Genomic DNA, 22224 nt, shown 5'->3' with positions numbered 1-22224 from the left:
AAATGATGTGCTCAGAGTTTATTTTACAATGGAAAGAGCAGAAATTTCAGAAAATTGAGTGGAAGGAGCTGGGAGTGATAGTATAACATGCTACATAAGTGTATTAATTTTATTTAAAAATAAATAAATAAATAAATAAATAAATAAATGTATTAATTCAGGTTATGATTGCAGTTCACATCTATCATGTCACAGAATTCTTAAAACAAGAACCAGATTCAGGGTTTTGGATTCTAAACCCAGATATTCAGTTGCTCCTCTTGTTCCACATTACTGTTGTCCACCTGCTTACTGCCGCAAACAAGGTAGCCATGAAGGTAGTGCTAGAAGCCTAGTAACTGGAGAGTGCAGAGTTTCAGGAAAAGAACCCACTTTCTTCCCTGGAAAGAAAGCCAGGGAAATACATTCTGAGAGATAGCTTGTTTCCATCTTCACAGTCATCTTCGATTTAGAGCAGGGGTCCCCCAAACCTTTTGGGCACCAGGGACTGGTGCTTCTATGAGAATCTAATGCCTGATGATCTGAGGTGGAGCTGAGACGGTGATGCTAGCGCGGGAGAGCAGCTGCAAATACAGATGAATCTTCCTTTGCTCTCCAGTCACCCCCTGCTGTGCAGCCCCATTCCTAACAGGCAGCCGACCAGTGGAGGGGCGAAAGGGGATTGGGTAACCCTGATCAATGGAATTCAACATTCCTCTTTTTATATAATTTTTTCTAAGGGTGCTCACTAAAATTGTTTTGGAGACCACAGAGGACAGCTGGGGGGAAAAGAGACATGACAAGTCTACTTTGGATTCAGAGGTAGAACAGCCTCTATGGAAGCCAGAGGGACCAACACGGACCAAGGCATTAAATAAGATGGTGGCTGGGACAGGACCGCTCTATCTCTCAGGGTGAAACTCTATGGCAGAGCAGAAACGTAGAACTTAGAGAAGTAAAGCTGAGGTGGGTAGTAACCCGATCACACTGGCGCTCTAGGAAGAGAAGCGGAAAAGCTCTCATGCGCATGTGTGTAACTTGGGTGGTGGATGGGGAGGGATAGGTTTTGAATCAAGGGGCCCAACCTACAGTGCAAGTTTTCTGAAATGTGTGAGTCGTTTAAGTCTACTTAAACCCGAGGTGGGGCGTTTCCTATGACGCATGCGTTATAGACAAGACGAGAGCTACGGTGGCGTGGTCTTTTCAACATCCGGCGTCTGAGGTGGAAGGGGCGGGCAGGATTCCCAATACGCATGCGCTTTGAAGCCGAGGCGTTTCCTCCAGAGTGTTGAGTGTAGGGCTCCTTATTGCGCAGGCGCAAGGACTGTTCGGTAGGGCTAGTGGTCTATCACCGGGAGGGAAGAGGAGGTTGAAGGGATTAAAAAAACCGGGTGCGCCTGCGCATTGCCTACTGGTGGGCAGAACTCAGGACTTGTGAGGGGCGGGGTCACGTATGCGCGTCATTAGATGAGTAGGTGGGAGGGAGGGTGGAGCTTGGAGAGGGTCTGTGCGCTTGCGCAGTGTGGGGGTGGAGGGCAGAGGAGCTAGAAAGCACGCTTGCGCGGCTGTCACAGGGCTGCTTGGTTGGTCAGTGGGGAGTCAGCGCCTGCGTACTAAGACCCGTGTGCAGCAGCGGCGGCGGCGGTAGAGGCGGCGGCGGCGGCGGCAGTGGGCTCGGAGGCAGCGGTTGGGCTCGCGGCGAGCGGACGGGGAAGAGTCAGTGCGTTCGCGCGAGGTGAGAGCGGACAGGGCGCGCGTGCGCGGAACCTTGCCTTGGGCCTGGGAGTAGAGATGGAACTGCGCGGGAGTCGGGGCGGGGGTAGAGGGGAGCGGCGGTGGCCGCCGCACAGGGTCCAGTCGGCTAGCGGCGCGAGGTGCGGAGAGGACCGGGCGCGCGTCCCGGTTGGCGCGCGGAGTGGCGGTTGGGGCCTGCCAGGTGACGTTGGAGCGACGCAGGGCGGAGGACGGCGAGCCGCGAGGCCGCCACGCGGGAGAGGCCGCCGGGCGGCCACGCCGTGGCGAGGGCTGGGGGCCAGATCGGCCTGCCGGGGCAAGGGTATCTGGGCGGTTGAGAACTGGGTGCCCGCTGCCACGTGAGGTGGGGGAGGGGTCTATTCGGTGAGAGGGCATTTGGGGGGGCTGGCGGCCCGCGGGGGGAGGGGAGGCGGCGTGGCTCCAGCTTGGCGCGACACGGGCCAGGCGCGGCTTTTGAGGAGGGGGCAGCCGCGGCACCGGAAGTGCCCCCCACGGGAGGCTGCCCTCGGGGTCGAAGGCCGCGTGGCTGAACGTGTGCGGGGACCCCCTCCCCCCTGGTCCGGGCCACCGGAAGCTCCGGGCGGCCACATGGTGGGCGGGAGCCGGCACCCTCCAGCGCGGGGACAACAGGTCCTCGAGGGCGCCTCCGGGAGCTTGGAATTGCGAGGAGTGGAAGAAGCCGGAGGCCCGGATCCCGATCACCCCAGATAGCCCGCTGCGGGCATATGTTAGCACTCCCGCACCTTACGGGCCCTTGGGGCTTTCCCTCCCGAACCTCATGTGAAGTGAAGGGGCCAGCCAAGTGTAAGTGGCACTCTTCTGTGCTGGGAGACTAAGATACAATGGGGAAACCGAGGACGATTGGATGGGAGCCCAACTCTTCTCAGTCGTGCCGACAGCGCCTTAAAGTCCCGGGCAAATGAGTTCCCTGCTGTGATAGGTGCTCTTCACCTTGTCACTGTCTTCCTCGATATGTCTATTTTGGGAGTTGCTGGTTTTAGAGTCCTTCACTTTACTATCCTAGTATAAGTTATACTACTCACTACTACCAGCCTTTACTTTCATTTTATTGTCATTCACCACTCCCCATTCCCCCACTTTTACTGACTTACAGGCCTGGCCTGAAAAGCCGACAAGACCAATGCATCTTGGGAAAAGTAGGAGGGCCTTCGAGGAGAGGCTGGGTTCCTGGGTTCCCTTTGGGAAAGGAGATCGAGGTGTTTAGCAGGGGGATCAGTTTGAAAAAACTTTACTTCCCCGCCCCCCCCTCTTGGCTGCATCTGCAAATGCATGTTGGAGAGGCGGGAATCCCCCAAAGAGGCCTGTGGTTTCCTGTACCAATGACTGGCTTGTGTGTGGATAAGGTGGTGGGGGGGGGTGTAACATAGCCGGGTGGGGCCCTGTCCTCTGGTCTCCACCCTCCTCCCCTCCACATTAGCCCCGCCCTTTTGCTGGCTCATTGCTGCTCACCTAATTATAGCCCTGGTTCTGTGTGGGGAAGAGGGGTGGTTGGTTTCAGTGGCAAGTAACACCTGAGTCCTCCCCCTCCCAGGGATTAGGCTTTTGCCCATTTCAGAGATTTGGCATCCTAATTTGGCCCTGAGACTTTCTTTCCCAAGACCTCCCCTTTAGCTTTTGTTTGGGATGGGAATCCAGCTTCTTATCTCCACTATACACACATTAGTTTTTTAATATTTGTGATCCCAATCAGTATTTAATCTAGGAACTTTAACTTTATTTTAGATAGGTAATAGAATAAACTGCTAGGAAGAAACTGAAGCAGTTTCCAGAAAGGAGTGGGATAAATGAGAGGCCCTGTTAAACCTCCATCCTTACTGACTCCAGTTCTCTTCTTGACTCTAGCTGGAATCGAAGCCTCTTAAAATGGCAGATGATTTGGACTTCGAGACAGGAGATGCAGGGGCCTCAGCCACCTTCCCAATGCAGTGTTCAGCATTACGTAAGAATGGCTTTGTGGTGCTCAAAGGCCGACCATGTAAGATTGTGGAGATGTCCACCTCCAAGACTGGCAAACACGGCCATGCCAAGGTTAGAGTTTTACCTCTCCACATCTTGTCCCCACACCTCTCAGGTCCATGGGGCTCCTGGAAGCAAGTTGTCATCAGTCCTAGCCCTCTACCTTCCTTTAGTTCTTTTCTTAACCTACCATCCAATTCCTTCTGTTGAGCTCTCAGCCCTGGATACCTTTCTACTGCATTTGCTCCCAGACTTGGGCCTTTCCACTATTGACTCTGATAACCCCTCTCTCCATCTCTTGGTGGTGTGTTATGCTTTGGCTATTTAGCTGCTCCTTTTTATTCCTGGCCTCCACTTTTTCTGTTTATCTCTCTTCCCTTCAGTCTTTGTAGGTGTTCTTTGTTTCTATAACTTTGCTTAGTGTTTCTCCTACCCTAACACAGAATTCAACCTTCCCTGGAGAGGGACAATTTACCACTGAACTTCCGAATCACCTTGGCGCCCCCTCTCCTCTTCACTTTCTTAGGTCCTAACATTCTTGCTAGTTCTGTCCTTGTCACTTTAGATTCTTCTTTTTCCTCAGAAGTGCAGCCTGGTTCATCCTTTTAAAATTTTTTATAATTTTGTTCCCTAATCAATTTCTCTATTTTTTGTTGACTTGGCATTCATCCTGGGTTGCCCCAGTGTCTTTCATCCTTCTCTGTCTTTTGGTTTCCTTATTTATTTTCTAATTGCTTATTTCTTCCTAATCTCCCCCATCCTTTTTTCTTTTCAGCCCTCTTAGTCCTTCCTGTTTTCTCAGCTCTCTTTTACTTTTCTTTATTTCCCAAGTTCCCAGCCTTTAATGCTGATGTCCAGGAAACTCTTCTAAACTTTTACCTGGACTCTTTTAGGCTCTTAACCTCTTAATTGTCAACAATTTGATAGCTCCGGGTAATTGACTGCTATAAGCCTGGCCTATAGTTTCCCTTGTGCTGTCAACCCCAATCTCAATGGTGGTCTTTTTGCCTCAGGTTCTTTTTATTTTAGAGGCTTTAGTGTTTCTTCCTTGATTTCATCGTTCATTTCCAACTCCCCTGATCTTTGCCCAAATTGTAGTCTGACTTCCCTTCCCAGTCAAGGACAAGTTGAGAATCCTTATCTCCTCTATCCTAGTTTGGTTGGGTTTCTCTTTGATGTGATGCATACATACAGGTCCACTTGGTTGGTATTGACATCTTTACTGGGAAGAAATATGAAGATATCTGCCCATCAACTCATAATATGGATGTTCCCAACATCAAAAGGAATGATTTCCAGGTATGTAGATGGTCTGGGTATATAGTTGGGTCCCTAATTGGAGGTGGTGTACAGATTGACTAGAAGAGCTTGTGCTGGGAGAGGAGGGAAATGGCAGGAGAGGGTATTCGGTATTAGTAGTTTGCTACCCCAGTTCATCTATCAGATCCTTTATCCTCCATATCAACTTCCATCACCTTCTTTCCCTATCTGCCCTCAGCTGATTGGCATCCAGGATGGGTATCTATCACTGCTCCAGGACAGTGGGGAGGTGCGAGAGGACCTTCGTCTTCCTGAGGGAGACCTTGGCAAGGAGATTGAGCAGAAGTACGACTGTGGAGAGGAGATCCTGGTATGGTCCACCCTCTTCCTTTTGTGCCCAGCTTTCCTCTTTGTGCTTCATCTCTAAGCTTAGATTTCTGACTTCCTCTTGTTCACAGATTACGGTGCTGTCTGCCATGACAGAGGAGGCAGCTGTTGCAATCAAGGCCATGGCAAAATAACTGGCTCCCAGGTGAGTATGACAGACTGTCCTTCCTTCACATACTTTATTGTCCCCATCAAAGAGTTGTTTTAGTTTTTAATTGTTCCAGGCTTTTTCTGACCACAGGATTGTCCTCACCCTTTTTCCTGTTGCAGGTATTATCCTACCTTACTTGGTTTCTCTCTCCTACCCAGGGCGGCGGTGGTGGCAGCAGCGATCCTCAAGCCTGCAGAGGCCCCCTCCCCCAGCCTGGCCCAGCTTTGGCCTGGCACTTGGCTGGACTTCTCCTACACAATTTATTTGACGTTTTATTTTGGTTTCCCCCACCCCCTCAATCTGTCGGGGAGCCCCTGCCCTACATCCTGCTCCCTTGGCCAGGAGTGAGCCATGGCCTTGGTGAAGCTGCCCTCCTCTTTTCCCCTCGCACTACAGCCCTAGTGGGGGAGAGGGGGTGGGTGCTGCTTGTGGTTTAGTTTAGTGGTTTGTTTCTTTTTCTTTTTTTTAAATTCTGGAATCAAAGCTGGATTCTGGCAAATGATCCTTGTGCCCTTCCCCCACTTGTCCCTGTTCCCCATAGCCCTTTATCCTAAGCACCACCCCCACAGACTGGGGACCAGCCCCCTCCCCTGCCTGTGTCTCTCCCCAAATCCCTTTAGCTGGGGAGGGAAGAGGAGGAAAGGGGAGGGGACCTGCCCCCTCCTCAGGCATCTGGGAGGGCCCTGCTCCCATGGGCGTCACCCTTTCCTGTGGGCTCTCTCCCCGACACATTTGTTAAAAGCAAACCTAAATAAAACTACAAGTTTAATATGAAGCTCTAACCTGGCTGCTTCTTTGAGCAAATAGGTATTTGCTGACTAGAAGGTAAATTTGGAAACCAGAAATAGATTTTAGATGGAACTGTGCCACTGAGTTCATTTCAACCAACCCACTGTCCCACTGACTTGCCATGGACCTGTCAGCTACCACTCTGCCCTTCAAGTAGCCCTGGCTTGGTCCAGGTGGGAGGCAACACAAACAGCAGCCAGGAGCAATGGCAGGTTTTATTGGCCTGAACTAGGACACACAGGCACCCTCAGCCATGGTAAGGGAGGGGTGGGGATGAGGCTGAAGATAAAATTTGATGGTCACTTGTGGTAGAATCGCGGGTTCTGGCTGTGCTGGATGAAAGGGAGCCGAGGACCAGGTTGGCTGGTAGCTGCAAAGCTTGACTGGTGGTGATGAAAAGGCTTTGTCAGTGTACATACTCTCCCTTCTCCATACCCTTACAACCACACCCCAAAGGAAGAAGGGAAAACCAGGACTGAGCTACCTCTCCTACCCGATCCTGTTTTCCCTAGTAGTGTAGGGACTGTGGCCTAAGGTATGATTTACCATCCTTACCTTTCCTGCTGGCTGCATCTGCACAGGGAGCTGAGGGGAGGCAAGAAGTCCTGGGGCGGGATGTAGAGCTTGGGGATGCATGGGGCGCAGGGAGGACTGCAGAGAAGAGAATTAGGACCTGAGGCAGCCAGGACTTGGGCTCCCCTTAACGTAACCCTTTCCCTGACCTCCCAAGGCTCCACACTCACTGAGTCAGAGAAGCCAGTTTGCTGGTTAGCATGTTCCATCTGCTTTTGCAAGGACAGGGCACTACCAGGTTGGAGGAACCCTAGGTGAAGAAGGGTGTGTGAAATGAGTAGAAAATGAGGAAGGGCAGACCCATGGAACTAGGGCCCCTGTATGGGGTGTTATCACCTGTCTGGGTGGGCTGAAAGTGGCTGTGCACGGCGTAGGGCTGTGGCTGTGGCTGAGACAGGTACTGCACTGCAGGAAATGCTGAAGGTGCTGAGAAAGGCAAGGGCACAGCCATTAGAACCTTTTAGTCTGTTCACAACACTTCCCAGCTCTGGGCCTTGAGGCAAGCCACACGTATCTCCCTTTTCCCACCACTCACCTCTAAGCTGCTGACTAGGACTATAGGTAGGTTGAGTGGGTCCATAGTGAGGTGGGGGCTGAGCAGTCCCATAGGCACCACCTGGGCTGCCTTGGAATTGCCCGTGCTCTGGGGTCCCTGCAAAAGCAGCTGCTGAGCCCACATAGTGCCGGGTCTAAGGAGAGATAAGAACTCACTTTGTAAACAAGCAGAAACTCACATGACTTAGCTATGCCCCATTTTTTCCTATACAGCTAAATGTATATTACACTCATGATTTGAATACTGGTTTAGTAAAGATGCCTTGCTCTAGGTGAAAATAGGGAAAAACAATGGGCCAGACACCCAGTCCTACTCCTCTTACTGTAAGCACTTGGGGTCCAAACATCTGTTTGGCTCTGTCAGCTGCCATGAGGGTGCCTGGGCGATTGTGTCCTCCAGGACTCCCTAGAGAGGGAGAGATCTTCATGATGCTGAAATGGGAGTCTATAAGCCCCAAGAGAGCCCATTCTGACAAGAGGTTTCTTTAATCCTCACCCTGCATGCTGAGGAGATGAGTTCCTGTGTGAACAGTCAGGCTCTGTGGGTATGCAGCTGATGTCAGAGTGGTCAGGTCACTGGAGTGGAACGAAGGCAGATCAAAATCAAGGACAAGGCCCCCTCTTTTGCCATTAAACACTGATCTTTTGTTACCTGGTGCCAATTATTCTTTGTCCCCAATTTTAATTTTAGCCCTCCAATCCCACCTCTGCTCCTTTCGCCTCCGTTTTTCTTCCTCATGTAAAACTTTCTTAAGTTGCAGGAAAAGCTGGTGCTTCTCTTCCTGTAGGGCTAAAAGCTTCTCTTGCAACTTCAGAATCTGGGAAAGGAGGAGGAAGAAGATGAAGGCAGGATAGCCAAGGGAAGAACTGGGAGAGATCAAGGGCCTACATACTTGTTCCTTGGTCTCCTCTAATGACATTCTCTCTTCCATTTCCTTTTTCTTTCTTCTCTCCTGCTCTTCTTTCATCTTCTGTTCCATCATCTTGTCCACCTCTTCTTCCTCTGGAGGAAGAGTTAGGCAGAATGGAAAAGTGGCAGGGTGGTTAAAATAGAATATTACAGATTGAAGACCAGCAAAATCGGGTCAACCCAATGCTCCTTTATGCTCTTGATAATGGCTTTCCCTTTTGAGAAGACAGGCTTCTAATCACTGCAACGGGGGACAGGGAGAAGGAGGGTTCACTAGGTGCTCTCCAAGGTCCTTCCCAGCTCAAGAATTCTAGAGCTTAGACCTGGCGGTTTAAACTCCCACCACAACGGGGCTGTTCCACCCCTCTTCTAGAGGGATGGGTGCCTGTGGTATTCAGCCGGCGGTGGATCAGTCTGCCCGTGGGTGGAGGTCAGCCCTGGGATAGCGGTGCTGCCCTGGGCGTATGTCCTCCCGCTTTGGCCCCAGCTCACCCTGCCGCTTGCGCTCCCGCTCCATCATGATGTGCCGGTGTAACGCCCTGGCCATGGCGTTGGAAAGCTTGGGGCGCTCCAGGAGCGCAGGCATGGTGCTGCCGGGGACGCTCGGACCGTGGGTACCCGGCTCTGTCGCTGACTGCCAGACCTCGGACCCGGCCTGCAGGGAGCGGGGCGCTCAGCGGGGATCTCGCCTGGACCGCCTAGGCGGAAGCCCGCCTGCCTCCCGGATCACGTGTCCGGCACCCGCCGCCAGCCCAACCTGGTAGCCCGCCGAGGGCTTCAGCGCAGGCGGGGCGGGGGTTTCCTGCCTCCGTGCTCCCGCCCACTTCCCCCGCCAGCACCGGCCACCGCCCCACCCTACCCTCTTTCTCTTCGCTTTCTCGGAGGCCCCCTTTGCGCCTTGGCCACTGCGTCACATCCGGCAACTGAGCTTAATCCTTCCGGGGTCAGAGCAATACGGACCTCGTGGTTGGGGCGGGGAGTAAAAGGCGGAAGCATGCGAGACAATTTCCTGTGATATACAATGTCCTCCACTACGCCCGCCCCGCATCGACCATCCCCCAGGCTCCGCTTCTGGCCGCTTGCCAGCCACGAGACTCCCGGGGCTAGTTCTAGCTCCGCGGCGGGGTCCCTGACTGGGCAAGGCCAGATCTCCCAAGGGCGCGTGATTGAGAGGCGAAGCAGGTGCTCTGAGACGTTGTTTATTGGCTCTTTAGAAATCAGAGTCAGAACTGTACAGAGGGCCCCACCTTCCCCGCTCCTGTTCGGTGGCCCCTGGAAAAAAGCAGCTTCATGTGGGGGCACAGGGAAACTCCTCTGGGATTCACAGTAACCAAGAACAAAAACGGAAATAAATTAAGCGATACAGGGGAGGGAGTCATAAGGAGTTGTGTTCCCCAAATCAGTGCATGAGAGGTGTTACCCAGGGCCTGGAGCTGGGCTCTCCACAAACTGCCTCACCTCAGAGTGAGTGTTCTGGGCCCTAGATATGGAGATGTGCTCCACTTTCCATCTAACTGAGAGCTTGCCTACATGCTCCTGTGCATCTGCCAGGCTGAGCACCGTGCATGCCCTGGGTCACTGGAATGAGGTGGAGGCAGCCGTCACTCAAGAGTCCACAGGCCCAAAGCCCAACTGTGCTTGTAGTAGTGAGGTCTCACCCCTCATTCCACCCGTACCAGCAGGGCATAAAGGAGTGTGGCCCCCTTCTCCTTGGTTACCCATTCAAGTTCAGCTGGGCTGAAGTGAGGGTCAGGAGGTACTCTGAGGGCAACAGAAGGAGGGCCAGGGGTGTAGGAGCCAGGGCGCACACACACCTGGAACGCCACTTGGGCCTGGTGTGTCCGCTGGGATTTGAGGTCCCGGAATCTGTTAGGCAAGAAGCAAAAAGAGGGCCATGGGGTCTCTGGTTCCTGTCACGTCTCCTCCTTGCTAACTGCAACCACTGCACTGGCCTCACCGTTCCTAGGAATCACTCCCATCTTACAGGGACAGCTCTAGCTGTTCTCTCTAAATGGTATTCCTCCCAATGCCTGCTCAGCTAACTCCCTCACCTCCTTCTCCAGACTTTGCTCAAATCTCACCTTCATAATGCGTACCCTGGCTACCCTACTTAATATGCTTGCTCCAACTGTACTTCTGATCCATTTCCACCAACTCTAGTTTTTGTTTCCATAGTACTACTTGTCACCTTTAGAAATACTAAATATTTATTATGTATAACATATTAGAGAAAATATAAGTTCTACAAGAGCAAGGTACCCTTTTTTGTTCACTGAGATAGCACAAAAGCAATGGCATTTGTTTTAAATGAATGTGTGACAAAAGGACTGAGGTGGAGGCTGAGGACTAGCAAAGCAAGGTGGGAAAGGGGAAGGAAAATCATGGAGACCCAAGTGGTGCCGGGGCCCCCCCCCCATGCATGTACTCACTGCACTTTGGATGCCAGGGTCTCAGCCCCAGCATATTGGAGGGAGGGAGAAAGAAGCACTGGAGGGGGCTGTTCCTCCCGAGGAGGTGCGCAGTTCTCACCAGGCTCCTCAAACTCTCCCTCGGGCTCTCCCTTCAAGGGCCGGCAGCTTAGGATGGAGGCAGTCCCTGTGAGGAGAACTGGGTCAGGGAAATCCTGCTGTGGCCCATAGGCCTGGCCTGCCCTGACTGTACCAGAGCTATGGTAGTTATGGTACCTGCTCCCAGCTCTCCTCGGTCCAGCACCCTCCGGACAGCTGCCACATTGCTACCATGATATGCCATGTGCCACTTCTTGGTTAGTGTCCCAGCCTCCAGGTGGGGATTCACCCTAGGAGATGGGCGGATAGGACAAAGGTCACTAGCTCCCCGAGACTGTCCCCTAGATAAGAAGTTCTGTTACTTCTTGCATGTACCCTCTTGTTATCCTTCTTTCTCAAGAAGGCAAAGAACCATAAGGAAGACACATGACCCTGCCCCATCTGTACCTGAGGTTGAACCTGCACCAGCCAAACGGTAGGGCGTATTCCCGAGGGGGCTCCCCACGGCGCCTGTGGGCCTCGTCCCCTCGCAGCTTCCGGCAAGACTCACAGTAGCACAGGCTACGCTTCGGTGGTGGCATGAAATAATCCTCTGCAGGAAAGTCAGTGGCAGACTTGGTGCTATGGCTCCCACCTTGGGTCTCAACCACACAACTTCCTTCTAACTCATCTCCAGGACTCTAGGCATGCCCCTGCACTGGTCCAGGGAATGAGGCAGGTTCTGGGGGGACTGGGAACTCACCAGGAAGTAATAGCAGTTCCTGGAAACGGGAGCAAAGGGCATGGTATTCGCAGCTCTTGAGTGGGCTGGCAGCAGGCGGTGGACCCCAGCACACACTCTCCTTGATCCCTGAAGAAGTAGGACAGAGGTCATAGAAGATGGGGCTAGAAGTACAAGGTGGGATGAGGTAGGATCCTGGTCCCTTAGGGCTGGCTCACCATCTACCATGTCAGCTTTCTCCATGTCCCCTTGGATTCCAGCACTTTTCCCAATGGCAGCCCCTGGTTCAGGGCTCACAATTGTCACCTGCAGAAGAGGGATGGTCAGGCAGAGCATGATCAGCCCCCAGGGCCTGCTGATCCCCTCCTTGGACCATAGAGTTCCTCTTTTCTTAGACAGCCATCTCTCAGGCATTCCCTCCTCCCTGCTTCCATTGCCACTAACCTGCTCACACTGCCCATAGAGGTCCACAAGTGCATGGCATGGCTGAGGGACATCCGGCACAGCCACCCCCTGGTCCATCCCATTGACATGGAGATGCAGCCCCCCAGAGCTGTCTAGCCGCAGTCCCAGGATGGTGCCTTCAGGACACGTGTCCAGGTTTGGCCCAAACTTCTCACAGATCTGGAAGGAGAGACCTATTGTCTTCCCAAAGATAAGAATCCTACCAGCAATAGCCACCCCCACGCTTCACTCAGCTTCGAGTTGCCAGTCTCTGGGCTTTGCCTCCACATTTGCCCAATGCCTGGGCTCTACTCTCTGCTTCAATGACCTAGATTCCACCTTCCCTGTCCCCCACTGCAACATTTCTGGGGCAAGGAAATAGGCAGCAACTCCAAGACTGTCCAGGTAATAACATTCCCACCCTCGTGGCCAGCCCCTCCCTACTCAGAGACCTGGTCCCTCCCTTCTTTCCCCTAACTACCTTGAGGCCATTGTGGAAGACCCCTCGGCCCCGCAGCAGCCAGGCTGCCCGTTTGAGGGCACAGGCAGAAGCAGGGAAGTTGAGCCTCTCAGGTGGGCATGTGATGACTCCCAGGACAAGGGAAGATGTCCACTGCCGATTCAGGAAGTCTATCCGCACCTGGGGGAAAAGGTGACTACTCCCCAGTTATTGCCTCCTGATGAGAGGCCACCCTCCCAGCAGACCCATGCTCCTCACCCCAGCCAGGGAAAGAAGATAACATCTCTCAGAGTGTGGCCTGGGATGCTACCCCTTCTGACATTTAGAGGGATCAGAAACTACAGATTCGCTTGTTTCCTTCCCTCTTTCAGCTTTAATCTTGCTGTTGACTCTGTAAGGATTCTTGTCCCTAGGGACTTCTTTCCCCTAACACTAACACCTTTCAGTTTGCAGCAGAAGGGCCCCTCCTCTGGAAAGCCCTCCTTGCTCCCACTTTCAGAATCAGGCATCTCCCTTAGGCTCCGTCAGCTCCTCCCTACTGCTTCCCTCACTACAGTTACCAGGTAGGTGCTTCCTGGTAACCAACCTGCAACTCCTATCACAAGGTATGAACAAAAGCCTGGGAAGCTCATCCAAGGGGCTGGCCTTCCACTTTGTCCTTAACCTGGAAAGGCTCTGCTCTAGGAGGGCTGGCCCTGGGTCACCATGAGCAAGTTGCTGGGGGTAAGGAGGCAAGGCCCACCTGGACAAGCAGCTGGGGCACTAGGGGCTGGCTGATGACAACAATGCCCTGATTGTAACTGGCCACCCGGGTAGCTGTACGGTTCCCATTGGACAAGAGGATATTCTTTCCATGGTTCTCCAGGAACTCGAGGGCTGTATGCATAATGGCCACTTGATCCTGGCCCTGGTGTGGAAGAAAGACTAAGCTGCTGGGGTTGTCAATGTGAAGTCCGAGACATCCCAGTGGTGTTCACATAGAGCTTGTGCATAAGCCTCTGCCCACCCAGGACGTGATCAGAGAACCCAAAAACAACCTGGTGGCCAATGGCCCATCAACCACTCATCCATGTGCCCAGAGGGCCCTGCTGCAGCCTCTTACTCCCAGGCCGTGCTCCTCGCCCTCGTTGTCCTCCTCGCCCTCACTTCCGGTGTCTGAGCTGGGGGAAGGAGGCCGGGTGCCTTCTGGCTCCTCCAGCCTTGCAGAGCTGACAATAGACACACTCCGCACTGGCCCATATAGATCCAACACAGCCCACACGTTCTGGGGACACACAAGACCCAGGAAGTAGGAGACAACTAGAAGATTTCAACCCCACTCCCAGAATCCAAGGCAACTTTTGGGTCTACCTTGGCAATGCCAGTGGCTGCAGGCCCCATATCCTCTCCATCTATCACGATATGCATTGTGTCGTCTGTCCCCCGCCGAATGCCCACACGACTTCCCACCTAGAACCAAGGTGAGATAAGGACAGATATTCAGCTAACCTCTCTCTGCCACCTGACCACTCCACTCCCAATCTTTGTTTCTGGATCCAGCTACTTCACCCCCAGCCTCTCTAGGTTCCGGCCATAATTCATCCTCTGAAGCTGTCCATCGCGCATCACTTCACAGCTGGACACCATCCAGGTGGTCTTAGTCCGGAGCTCTGGTAGAGAAGGAGGCAGCCCAGGGCCACCACCTGCTCCAGACCCCATCTCCCCTGGTGCTAGTGTGGTCAGCCCCAGCCGGAGGGAACCTGCCCACTTCTCATCCAGTTCTTCCACTTTAACCTGTGTGAGAAAGAAAATATTAGTTGGTACCAGATGACGGCAGGTTGGTAGGAAGTAGTCTGGCCCTGTTATGAAGGGCCTGGCAGCCTCTGTTACATCTCCACAGCCCACCTCAAAGACTTCCTCAGCCCTGAGCTCCTTGGTGCTGAAGACGAGGCCATGAGCATAGCCAGCTGCACGCACCGCCCTCGTGCCATCCTCCTCCAAAGTGACATTCTTGCCACAAGTACTGTGGAATCGGTGAGCCACACCAGCCACTGTGGAAAGATGGCACCGAAGAATGGGACAGTGAGCTTCACATAGGATACAGAGCAAGGTTTTCAGGTGAAACAAAGTTGACATAATGGTCCCATCTGCAATTACTCCTTCAAGATCTCTGACACTTCTTTTTACCACAGTAAGACTCATCCCCAAACCTGGTATTCTTAGCTTATGGTGTCCTGGCCCCTGGGTGGCAGGGAAGTGTCCAGGCCCTGTGTACTAGGTGTAACCTCCTGTCCTCTTCTTGGCTACTTTCCCCTATGGGTCGTTCCTTTCCCTTTGCCTGTAGTTGCTGCAGCCAGCCTGCCTTTGAATAGCTTCCCTGACCTGGAAGCTGTATACTTCAGGCCAATAGGAGAAGAACAGAGCTCGCCCTCCCTCCCAGCAAACTGAACCTGGGGAGTGCAGGGGGAATGACTTCTCAGTGGCGGTATTGCTGGTCGCTAGGCTGTTGTCCATGGGACCGGTGGCATTGGTGATGGATACTTGAACACACTGGCCATAGAGATCCACTACTGCATACACCTCTGGGTAAGAAAGGAGGGAATCAGAAACTTGATAGTACAAGGTGGGGTGGGCTGAGGGTGGCAAGTTGAATGCCAGAGTAATCACCTTTACCCGGAGGCAAGCCTGAGCAGGCAGCACCTTGGTCCTGGCCGTTGATGAAGTAGTGCAAATCGCCCTTGGCAGTTCGCATCATGCCGATGCGTGCACCCGTGCCCAGCGCATCAAGGTCGCACCCATAGTTGTTGCGCATTGTATTACCATCTTGCATGATGGCTGTGCCACTGGAGGATGGCAATAGTAACAGGTCGGCCTCCCAGCTTCCTCCCTACATAGGTCCCTGCCCAATCTCTGCCTGTCAGAACTTTCTAGTACCTTCTAATGCCTCTAGTGCCTTGAAGGTCTCTGCCACAATCTGGGGTCTGAGACCCAATCCTGTTTCCTATGTCCCTGGGATCCACCACCCCACCCACCATGGAAAAGCAGGAAGGAGGAAGGAGGGTAGTGCTCTATGGAAGAAGAGCTCTGCCCTTGTGCAGGACAGGCTTCCCAGAATTGAAGAGAAGCAGCAGCCAGATCCCCTATGTCTGTCAATGTCCATGGCCACGCAGGTCCCAAATCCTGCTTCCCTCATCCCAGCCAGCTCCACCCAGCCCTGCCCAGCTGGTCTGCAAAGCAAGCAGCCCAACCTCAGCATCCAAGTATCATAGTCAATGTCTGTCATAGTGTTGGGGAATTCAAGGTCCTCCGGCCGAATAGCAGTCACTCCTGGAAGGAGGCAGATGTAGTTCAGAGCCAAGCTCCTAGCAATAGGTAGCCAGCTCCTCCCCTAGCACACACACATGCACACAGGTGCCCCTCACCAGCTTCAATAGAGCCTGACCAGCGGTCCACCATCTTCTGAATAACAATTTCAAACAGCTCTCCATCCCGCAGGGCCCTGCCAGGAAAAGTGGTGATCAGACAGGCCTTAAGTAGATGGCTGGGCAGTAGGAAAATGGGGAAATGCAAGTCCAGACACTGACCGGTTGGAGATGACAATGGCATCATTGAACTCGCTGCGGCAGTTGTGGCGGAGTGCGGTGCGGCCCCCATTAGTGATGACTGCATTACTGCCATGTAGCTGGTGGAAGCGTAGGTCAGAGCCCCCAGCCCCTGATGATGGGGAGCTTGGAGACACCTGATTGTTGCCCTCAGGGAGTGACTCAGGGACTGGTGGCACCTCTACAAGAGAGGACATCACTCATTAAGCTTATAGCTGTCTCTGAGGCCTCCCAAAGCCACCCCACCTTCCTGCCCTTACAAAGCCCGGCCCTCACCCACGTCGTCCACGATGGTCGCCTGGGCAGCTTGGCCGTAGAGATCCACAACAGCATAGACACCCGGGGGCACATTCCAAGCAGCAGGGCCCTGAGTCATCCCATTGACAAAGAAGTGGAGAGTCCCATCCTCCCGCCGCACCACGCCCACCGTGTCCCCTGCCTTGGAAGAAGCGGGGCTGGAGTGAGGAGTCAGGCAGAGTCCTTGCCTGGGCTGGTCCTGCAGCAGCCCCACCTTGCCTACTCCCCACTGCTGAGAGCTGGTGGCAGACCCACTCTCCCACCTTGAGGCGGTCCAGGTTGTGCCCATATTCATCCAAAATGGTCGTCCCATTGTGCATCACCCCATTCCCGGTCATCATCCAGGTACCTAGGGAGACAAGGAGTGGCAGAGAACATGAGGGGGAAGCCAGGGCTCCTTTCCTTTATATACCAGTCCCTACATTACTTCCCAAAGCCATAAGCCCAGCCTGCCTTTTTTGACACTCAGCTTTCTTCTGAAATCGGGGCAAGAAAATTCTGCTGTTCCCAAGCCAGCCACAGGCCCTGTTCATGTGACACTCCTCAGCCTCTGATTCAGTTGTCATAGGTGTAACAAATGAAAAAGGGGCTGGAGAACAAGCATCAGGGCTGTGGAGGCAGCTTCAATCCCAGGACCCTATCCTGGCCCCACCTTTCTTAGGAGCTCACCAGAGCGCAAGTTGGTCATGGTGGAGGGCAACTGGAGGTAGGCAGGGTTGTGGGTGGTGACACCAATCTCAATGGAGCCAGCCCATTTGTCCACCATTTTGTCGATGCGCACCTGGAACACCTCTCCATCCCGCAGGGCTCTGCTGCTCAGCACCACGCCATGATTGAAGTCATCAGTAGCACTAAGGGCACAGCAAGTAGAGACTCAGACCCACAACTCAAACTCTGAGAGCACCAGAGCTTAGCCCAGCAATGCCTGCCCGACACCCATTGCCCCAAGTTAACCAGATAAACTTCACACTGCAGAAGACTCCCCACCTTTTCTGTGCAGGATGCCCCAGACCTGACACCCTCTACCTCCCACTTCCTCACACCTTCCCCCAGTTCCATTAGAGCCCCTTCTGCAGGCTTCTCCCCACCCCATGGGCCATACTGGGGCCTCAGGGCAGTGCGTCCCTCGTGGGTAATGGCTGCCTTCTGCCCACAGTTGGGGTGGAAGAGCAGGCGCTCAGGTTCTGCCTGGGTAGCAGGAGCAGCACGGCGGAGAGCACCCTCAGGGGATAGTGCCCGCAGAATGGCATTGTTCCGGCGTAAACGGTCGCTGTGGTTGTTATTGTGGACGATGGTTACCTTCACTGCCATCCCATACAAGTCCACCACACCATACACCACCGGGGGTGTCAATGGGGTAGCCACGCCTATAGGGATGGTAGGCATAGGAACGGGGGTGGGGTGAGGGAAGAAACGTCAGACATAGGGAGACTGATATCAGATAGGCAGAAGGATGAGGTACAGACCACCCCACCGAAAGCCCTGGCCCGGCAGCCCTCTCTGAGCTTCCCCTTACCCTGATCAATGCCATTAATGAAGAAGTGGAGGGCAGAGTTGGACTTCCTTGTGAGACCAATATGGTCACCCTCCTATTCAAAACAGAAAAATAACAGTCTGGAATCCATCCACAATCAGGCTCTGGACAGTTGTAGGCACCGTGAGAACAGAGCAGTCCCAGAGCCTTCCTACTACCCCAAGTTACTGGAGAACAGCTCCAAAAAGTTCCCATGAGTCTCAGACCACCCTGAATGCTCAATGCAAGTCAGACACGATGTTATGTCATCACCTTGTAAACATCTACTTGTTTAAGGCTCACAACAATCTATAAAACAGTTCTAACAGGCTCATTTTAGACATTCTCTGGGGGAAAAAAAAAAAAAAGGAAAAACTACCAAAGAGGATAAGCTTCTGCCTCAGATCACTACTACAAATGGCCAAACAATAAAAGGAATCAAACCCATCTGACGCTAATATCTTGAGTGCCTAACTGTTGGGAAACATTGCCTTCTCAGAAGAAACCTTGAGGAAAAAGACAAACAGCCTTGCTCTAGATCTCAGAGCAGATTGAGGTGCCCAGGCAAGGATGCAGCACACGGGGACTTCCCTAGACAGTGGCCCAGGCTGTGCCCCACCCTCACCTGTAGCTCATCCAGACTGAATTCACAGTATTCGCGGCGGGTGCCCTTGCCGTTCGTCAGGATCCCACAGCCACTCATCATAATGGTGCCTAGGGGAAAGCAGATACCATCATTAGGGTATGGGCTTCCTTGACCCCAGCAACCCCAGGTCCTTGCCCCCACCCCGCCAGTGGCTGGTACCTGACTGCAGGTTTGTCATGGTGGCTGGATATTCCAAATTGTTGGGGTTGTGGGTGGTGACACCAATCTCAATGGAGCCAGACCACTTATCTACGAGCTTGTCGATGCGGATCTTGGGTGGAATATTAGCAAAAGAGAGAGGCAGGAAATGTAAATGCAAAAGGTCCTCAGTCCTTGGCTCTTCCCTTGTCCCCGCCTTTCCAGCATCAAGGATCAAGCCCCATCTTTAGCTCCCAGAGGATGAGATGCTAGCCAGACCCCAGGTTCTTGCACACCTCAAACATCTCATTGTCCCGGAGTGGGCGGTTGGTCATGACAACCCCATTGTTGAATTCATCCAGGGGCCGGCGACGCTCTGCTGTCTTATTATTGTTGCTGAGTTTGATGAGAGTTCCACACTTCTCATGAAAGAGCAGGGCGTCGTTGGAAGTAAGGATGGGCGAAGTAGCAGCACAGCTAGATCCCAGCCCTTCCCCTGCTGGTGGGGGGCTCAGGTTCACATTTAGGAGCCCCCCATTGTAAGCAGACAAGATGGTGTTGCTCACCACCTCAGATAGCTCCATGCTGGCAAAGTCTATGGCATCAGGACAAAAGGAAGGAAGTAGAAATGAGGGTCTACACCCTCAGGCTTGCAGTCTTCTCCCTACCCCTCTCCTGAGGTCCCTCCCTTCCCACTCCCCTTCCCAGAGCCTCCCCGAAGCCCTCACCATTATGCGACTCAAGGCTGTTAGGAAACGTCTCCGGGCGGGCCTGCGCTGGGGACACTATGAAGGCTGGGGACCAGGTGGGATGGGAGGGGAACAAGGGTTTAGATCCTGCTGCAGGGCCCAATGCCAGGAGACCCCCTCCTCTAGTGCCTGATCTCCCCTTCAACAGACTCAGGGGTCTGAGCAGCCATCTCCACACCCAGTGTCACTTGTCACTACATTTTCCCCATTCCTTCAGCCATTCCCTCTGCCCCACCCCTCCACCACTGCCCTAGTTGTGTTCTCACCTTCATCCCCAGAGGTCCCTTGTTCAGCCAAGGCAGAATCTTCAAGGGGAGTGGAGGGCTCAAGGGGAGGTGTTGGGATGGGAGTAGGGGGGCTGAAGCCTGGCTCAGGGGGCAGCACAGTGATCTGAGTGCACTTGCCATAAAGGTCCACAACAGCCCAGACACGAGCAGGCAGGCCCGTGGCAGCCACACCGCAATCCCGCCCATTCACCCAGAGACGCAGTTCCCCAGCAACCGTGCGCTCCACGCCCACACGGTCCCCTTCACCAAGCTGGTCCAGGTCCTGACCATACTCCTCCAGCACAGAACGTCCATCCCTCAGCACTGAGCAGCCCGACACTACCCATGAGCCCCCCTTCAGCCCCGTGGCACTGCTTGGGAAGTCCAGCACACTAGGGTCCAGTGCCGTCACCCCAATCTCAATGGAGCCACTCCAGGAATTGACCTGTGATAGGGGTGGTGGACAGAGGATCAGGATGGGTCACAAATGGGTCTCCCACCACATTTCAGACTACTGCATTCCCCTCTTCCCACCTCTCAGACAGCTTAATTGGCTTTTCCCTCTTGAGCTATGAGACGCTAATCCAGATATGCTGTCCCACAAGAAATTTTTCTAGACTCTGTCTCAGGGATTGTTTGGTCTGCTCTCCCTAGCAACTCAGCTCTGTACTCAGGTTGTTCAGTGTTTACAATATCAGTCCTTTTCCCATCATGCTGGCTAAATTCCCTGGCTCCAGCCCCCTTACCTCCTCTAACTTCGCTGGTCTCTGTGGCTCAACCCCCCAAAATCACAGTTCTCCGCACCCATATTCTCTAACGTTGTAAATTACTCTCTGCCCTTGGCCTCATTCTCTCCTAGTCTCTGGCTCCACTCCGATTCACTCTTTCCAAATTCAATCTTTGTGCACCTGGTCTCTTGACCAAATCACACACAAAGCATACACACCCTGAGCAGCTCTCCTTACCCATTTTTTCCCACCCAACTCTGAGTTTGTCTTTCAATGGTTTGTTCTTTCTTTAGTTATCTCTCTTCTTCACCCATTACATCTCTGATATTTTTCCATCCGCTATCTCCCAGGAATTGTTCTAGGAGATTTGTTCCCTAGTTGTTCTAGTGGGTGAGGCCCCGTGTACCTTCACTGCTCCTGGGTCTTGAGAAAACTCAAGCTCTCCTTGTCTCCTTCAGACTGAATGTTTCTGCTTCACGTTCTCTTCCTGCCCGTCACCACGAGTCCTAAGTCTGTCGGTTCCCTCTTGGTAGCCGGTGATGTGAGCTAACCTAACTGTCTTACCCTGTCTCCCTCTGGTCCATTCCCAACACCCTCCATATTTCGGTTCCGCGATCCCAGCTCCGCACCTTGCGGTCGATGCGGACGGTGAAGACACGTCCATCGCGCAAGGGTTCCCGGCTCAACACCAGCCCGTGGTTAAACTCCTGGCCCGGCTGTTGCCGCCGCGCTGTACGACCACAGGCCGACAAGCTCACCAAGCGCCCAGTGCGCGGGTGCAGCTCCCCGCAGCTGCCCAGACTCCCGCCAGACCCTGGTCCAGGGCCGCTCGCACCGGGGCCTCCACCCCCACCAGGCCCCGGCCCGGGGCCTCCCCCAGATCCCCCACTCCCACCCGACCCCGCCGCCATCGTCGCTGACGCCGGGGCCGCGCGACAGCCGCGCTTGGCGGCACCGTGGCAACCGCGGTGCACAGACGCCCAGAAGGAATAGAACCCGGAGCTGAGGCCAGCTGTGCTTTACGGCACTGCCGAGTACTGAACCATTCCAGGATATGGAGTTAATGACTACCACCGTGGGAATAGAAGGACGACCGGGTCGGAAAGGTTTGCTTTACGGCATGGCGAGGAGACGGAATTTCTCCGAGATGGCGAAGACGGGTAGGGAGCTTTTGCGACAGTGGAAGAAATGACTGCCGCAGGCATCTTTACGACGGAGGGGGAATGTGGACGCCAAGAAAACACTTTCAGCTTTGCGACAGCGGCACCGACGACACCGCCCGCGATACAGGCTACACCTAGAAGAATTCGGTTTACGGCAGCAGGAGGAGGTGTCTAGTCTTCACGCAATAGGCCTGAAAGCGGTGTGAGCGGGAACAGGTAGCTATATGAATGAAAATCTCTGCCCTCCACACCACTGAGCCCGGACATGTATTGCAACAGTGTTGCAACCCCTCCACTTTGTATCACACCTCTCGTGAGAGGTACAGCGGGCCGACTTTTGGAGGAAAAAGGCTCACGATGTTCCCAGTCAAGCCCACCTTTAACACCAATCCAATCAAACATAGATTTTAAAGCTACGAATAAGAAGTCCAAAGAACCCCCGGCAGGCAGTTTCAAGCAACGGCGCTAACGGTCCCAAAAGATCCCCCAGAGGTATAAAGCTCCCACTCCAACTCTGACCCTCGCGTTAAGGTTGAAGGACTGTGACGTCACAAGGCTTCTGACCCCAAGACTAGGACCCCTATGATTGGACAATTCAGATGAGGGCGGGGATGGGGGGAAAAGGGCGGGAACAAAACCCAGAGACAAAGAAATAAGATTTTTGGGTGGGACACA

The 22224-nt window shown here is 53.7% G+C and overlaps 3 protein-coding genes across 11 annotated transcripts; 1 reads left to right on the top strand and 2 right to left on the bottom strand.

The window, feature by feature from the left end:
- Positions 1-1515: 1515 nt before the first annotated feature.
- On the top strand, positions 1516-6285 carry EIF5A (eukaryotic translation initiation factor 5A). Of its 2 annotated transcripts, none has more exons than XM_016142126.2 (6): positions 1516-1714; positions 3598-3783; positions 4906-5010; positions 5210-5341; positions 5430-5503; positions 5668-6285. In XM_016142126.2, the coding sequence occupies exons 2-5, from the start codon at positions 3619-3621 to the stop codon at positions 5490-5492; spliced, it is 465 nt and encodes a 154-aa protein (XP_015997612.1). In that variant the 5' UTR covers positions 1516-1714; positions 3598-3618; the 3' UTR covers positions 5493-5503; positions 5668-6285. The 2 variants fall into 2 exon arrangements, with proteins under 2 accessions (XP_015997612.1, XP_015997613.1); XM_016142127.2 differs by having other exon boundaries at positions 1529-1714; positions 5629-6285.
- A 209-nt stretch (positions 6286-6494) lies between these two features.
- On the bottom strand, positions 6495-9271 carry GPS2 (G protein pathway suppressor 2). Its single transcript, XM_016142124.2, has 11 exons — positions 9196-9271; positions 8829-8991; positions 8320-8429; positions 8132-8244; positions 7923-8002; positions 7750-7832; positions 7407-7560; positions 7208-7297; positions 7042-7121; positions 6854-6949; positions 6495-6681 (listed from the first exon to the last, which is right to left on the bottom strand). Exons 2-11 carry the CDS (start codon positions 8920-8922, stop codon positions 6598-6600), a joined length of 984 nt encoding a protein of 327 aa, XP_015997610.1. The 5' UTR covers positions 8923-8991; positions 9196-9271; the 3' UTR covers positions 6495-6597.
- NEURL4 (neuralized E3 ubiquitin protein ligase 4) lies at positions 9251-21978 on the bottom strand. 8 transcript variants are annotated; one of them, XM_036222021.1, is made up of 30 exons: positions 21016-21976; positions 19659-20103; positions 19372-19437; positions 18940-19238; positions 18665-18776; positions 18485-18573; positions 17863-17935; positions 17449-17713; positions 17016-17197; positions 16610-16695; positions 16330-16504; positions 16032-16230; positions 15870-15946; positions 15696-15774; positions 15115-15290; positions 14898-15029; positions 14353-14498; positions 14017-14241; positions 13819-13917; positions 13571-13732; positions 13211-13375; positions 12490-12648; positions 12009-12188; positions 11783-11870; positions 11586-11693; positions 11291-11435; positions 11021-11133; positions 10766-10931; positions 10151-10202; positions 9251-9271 (listed from the first exon to the last, which is right to left on the bottom strand). In XM_036222021.1, exons 1-30 carry the CDS (start codon positions 21295-21297, stop codon positions 9266-9268), a joined length of 4551 nt encoding a protein of 1516 aa, XP_036077914.1. In that variant the 5' UTR covers positions 21298-21976; the 3' UTR covers positions 9251-9265. The 8 variants fall into 8 exon arrangements, with proteins under 8 accessions (XP_036077914.1, XP_036077912.1, XP_036077911.1 ...); XM_036222019.1 differs by lacking the exon at positions 9251-9271 and having other exon boundaries at positions 9520-10202; positions 15121-15290; positions 21016-21978; XM_036222018.1 differs by lacking the exon at positions 9251-9271 and having other exon boundaries at positions 9520-10202; positions 21016-21975.
- Positions 21979-22224: the final 246 nt, after the last annotated feature.

This window comes from Rousettus aegyptiacus, unplaced genomic scaffold, assembly GCF_014176215.1.
Source record: "Rousettus aegyptiacus isolate mRouAeg1 unplaced genomic scaffold, mRouAeg1.p scaffold_m13_p_6, whole genome shotgun sequence".
Taxonomy (NCBI): domain Eukaryota; kingdom Metazoa; phylum Chordata; class Mammalia; order Chiroptera; family Pteropodidae; genus Rousettus; species Rousettus aegyptiacus.
This window is presented reverse-complemented; position numbering and strand designations above follow the sequence as displayed.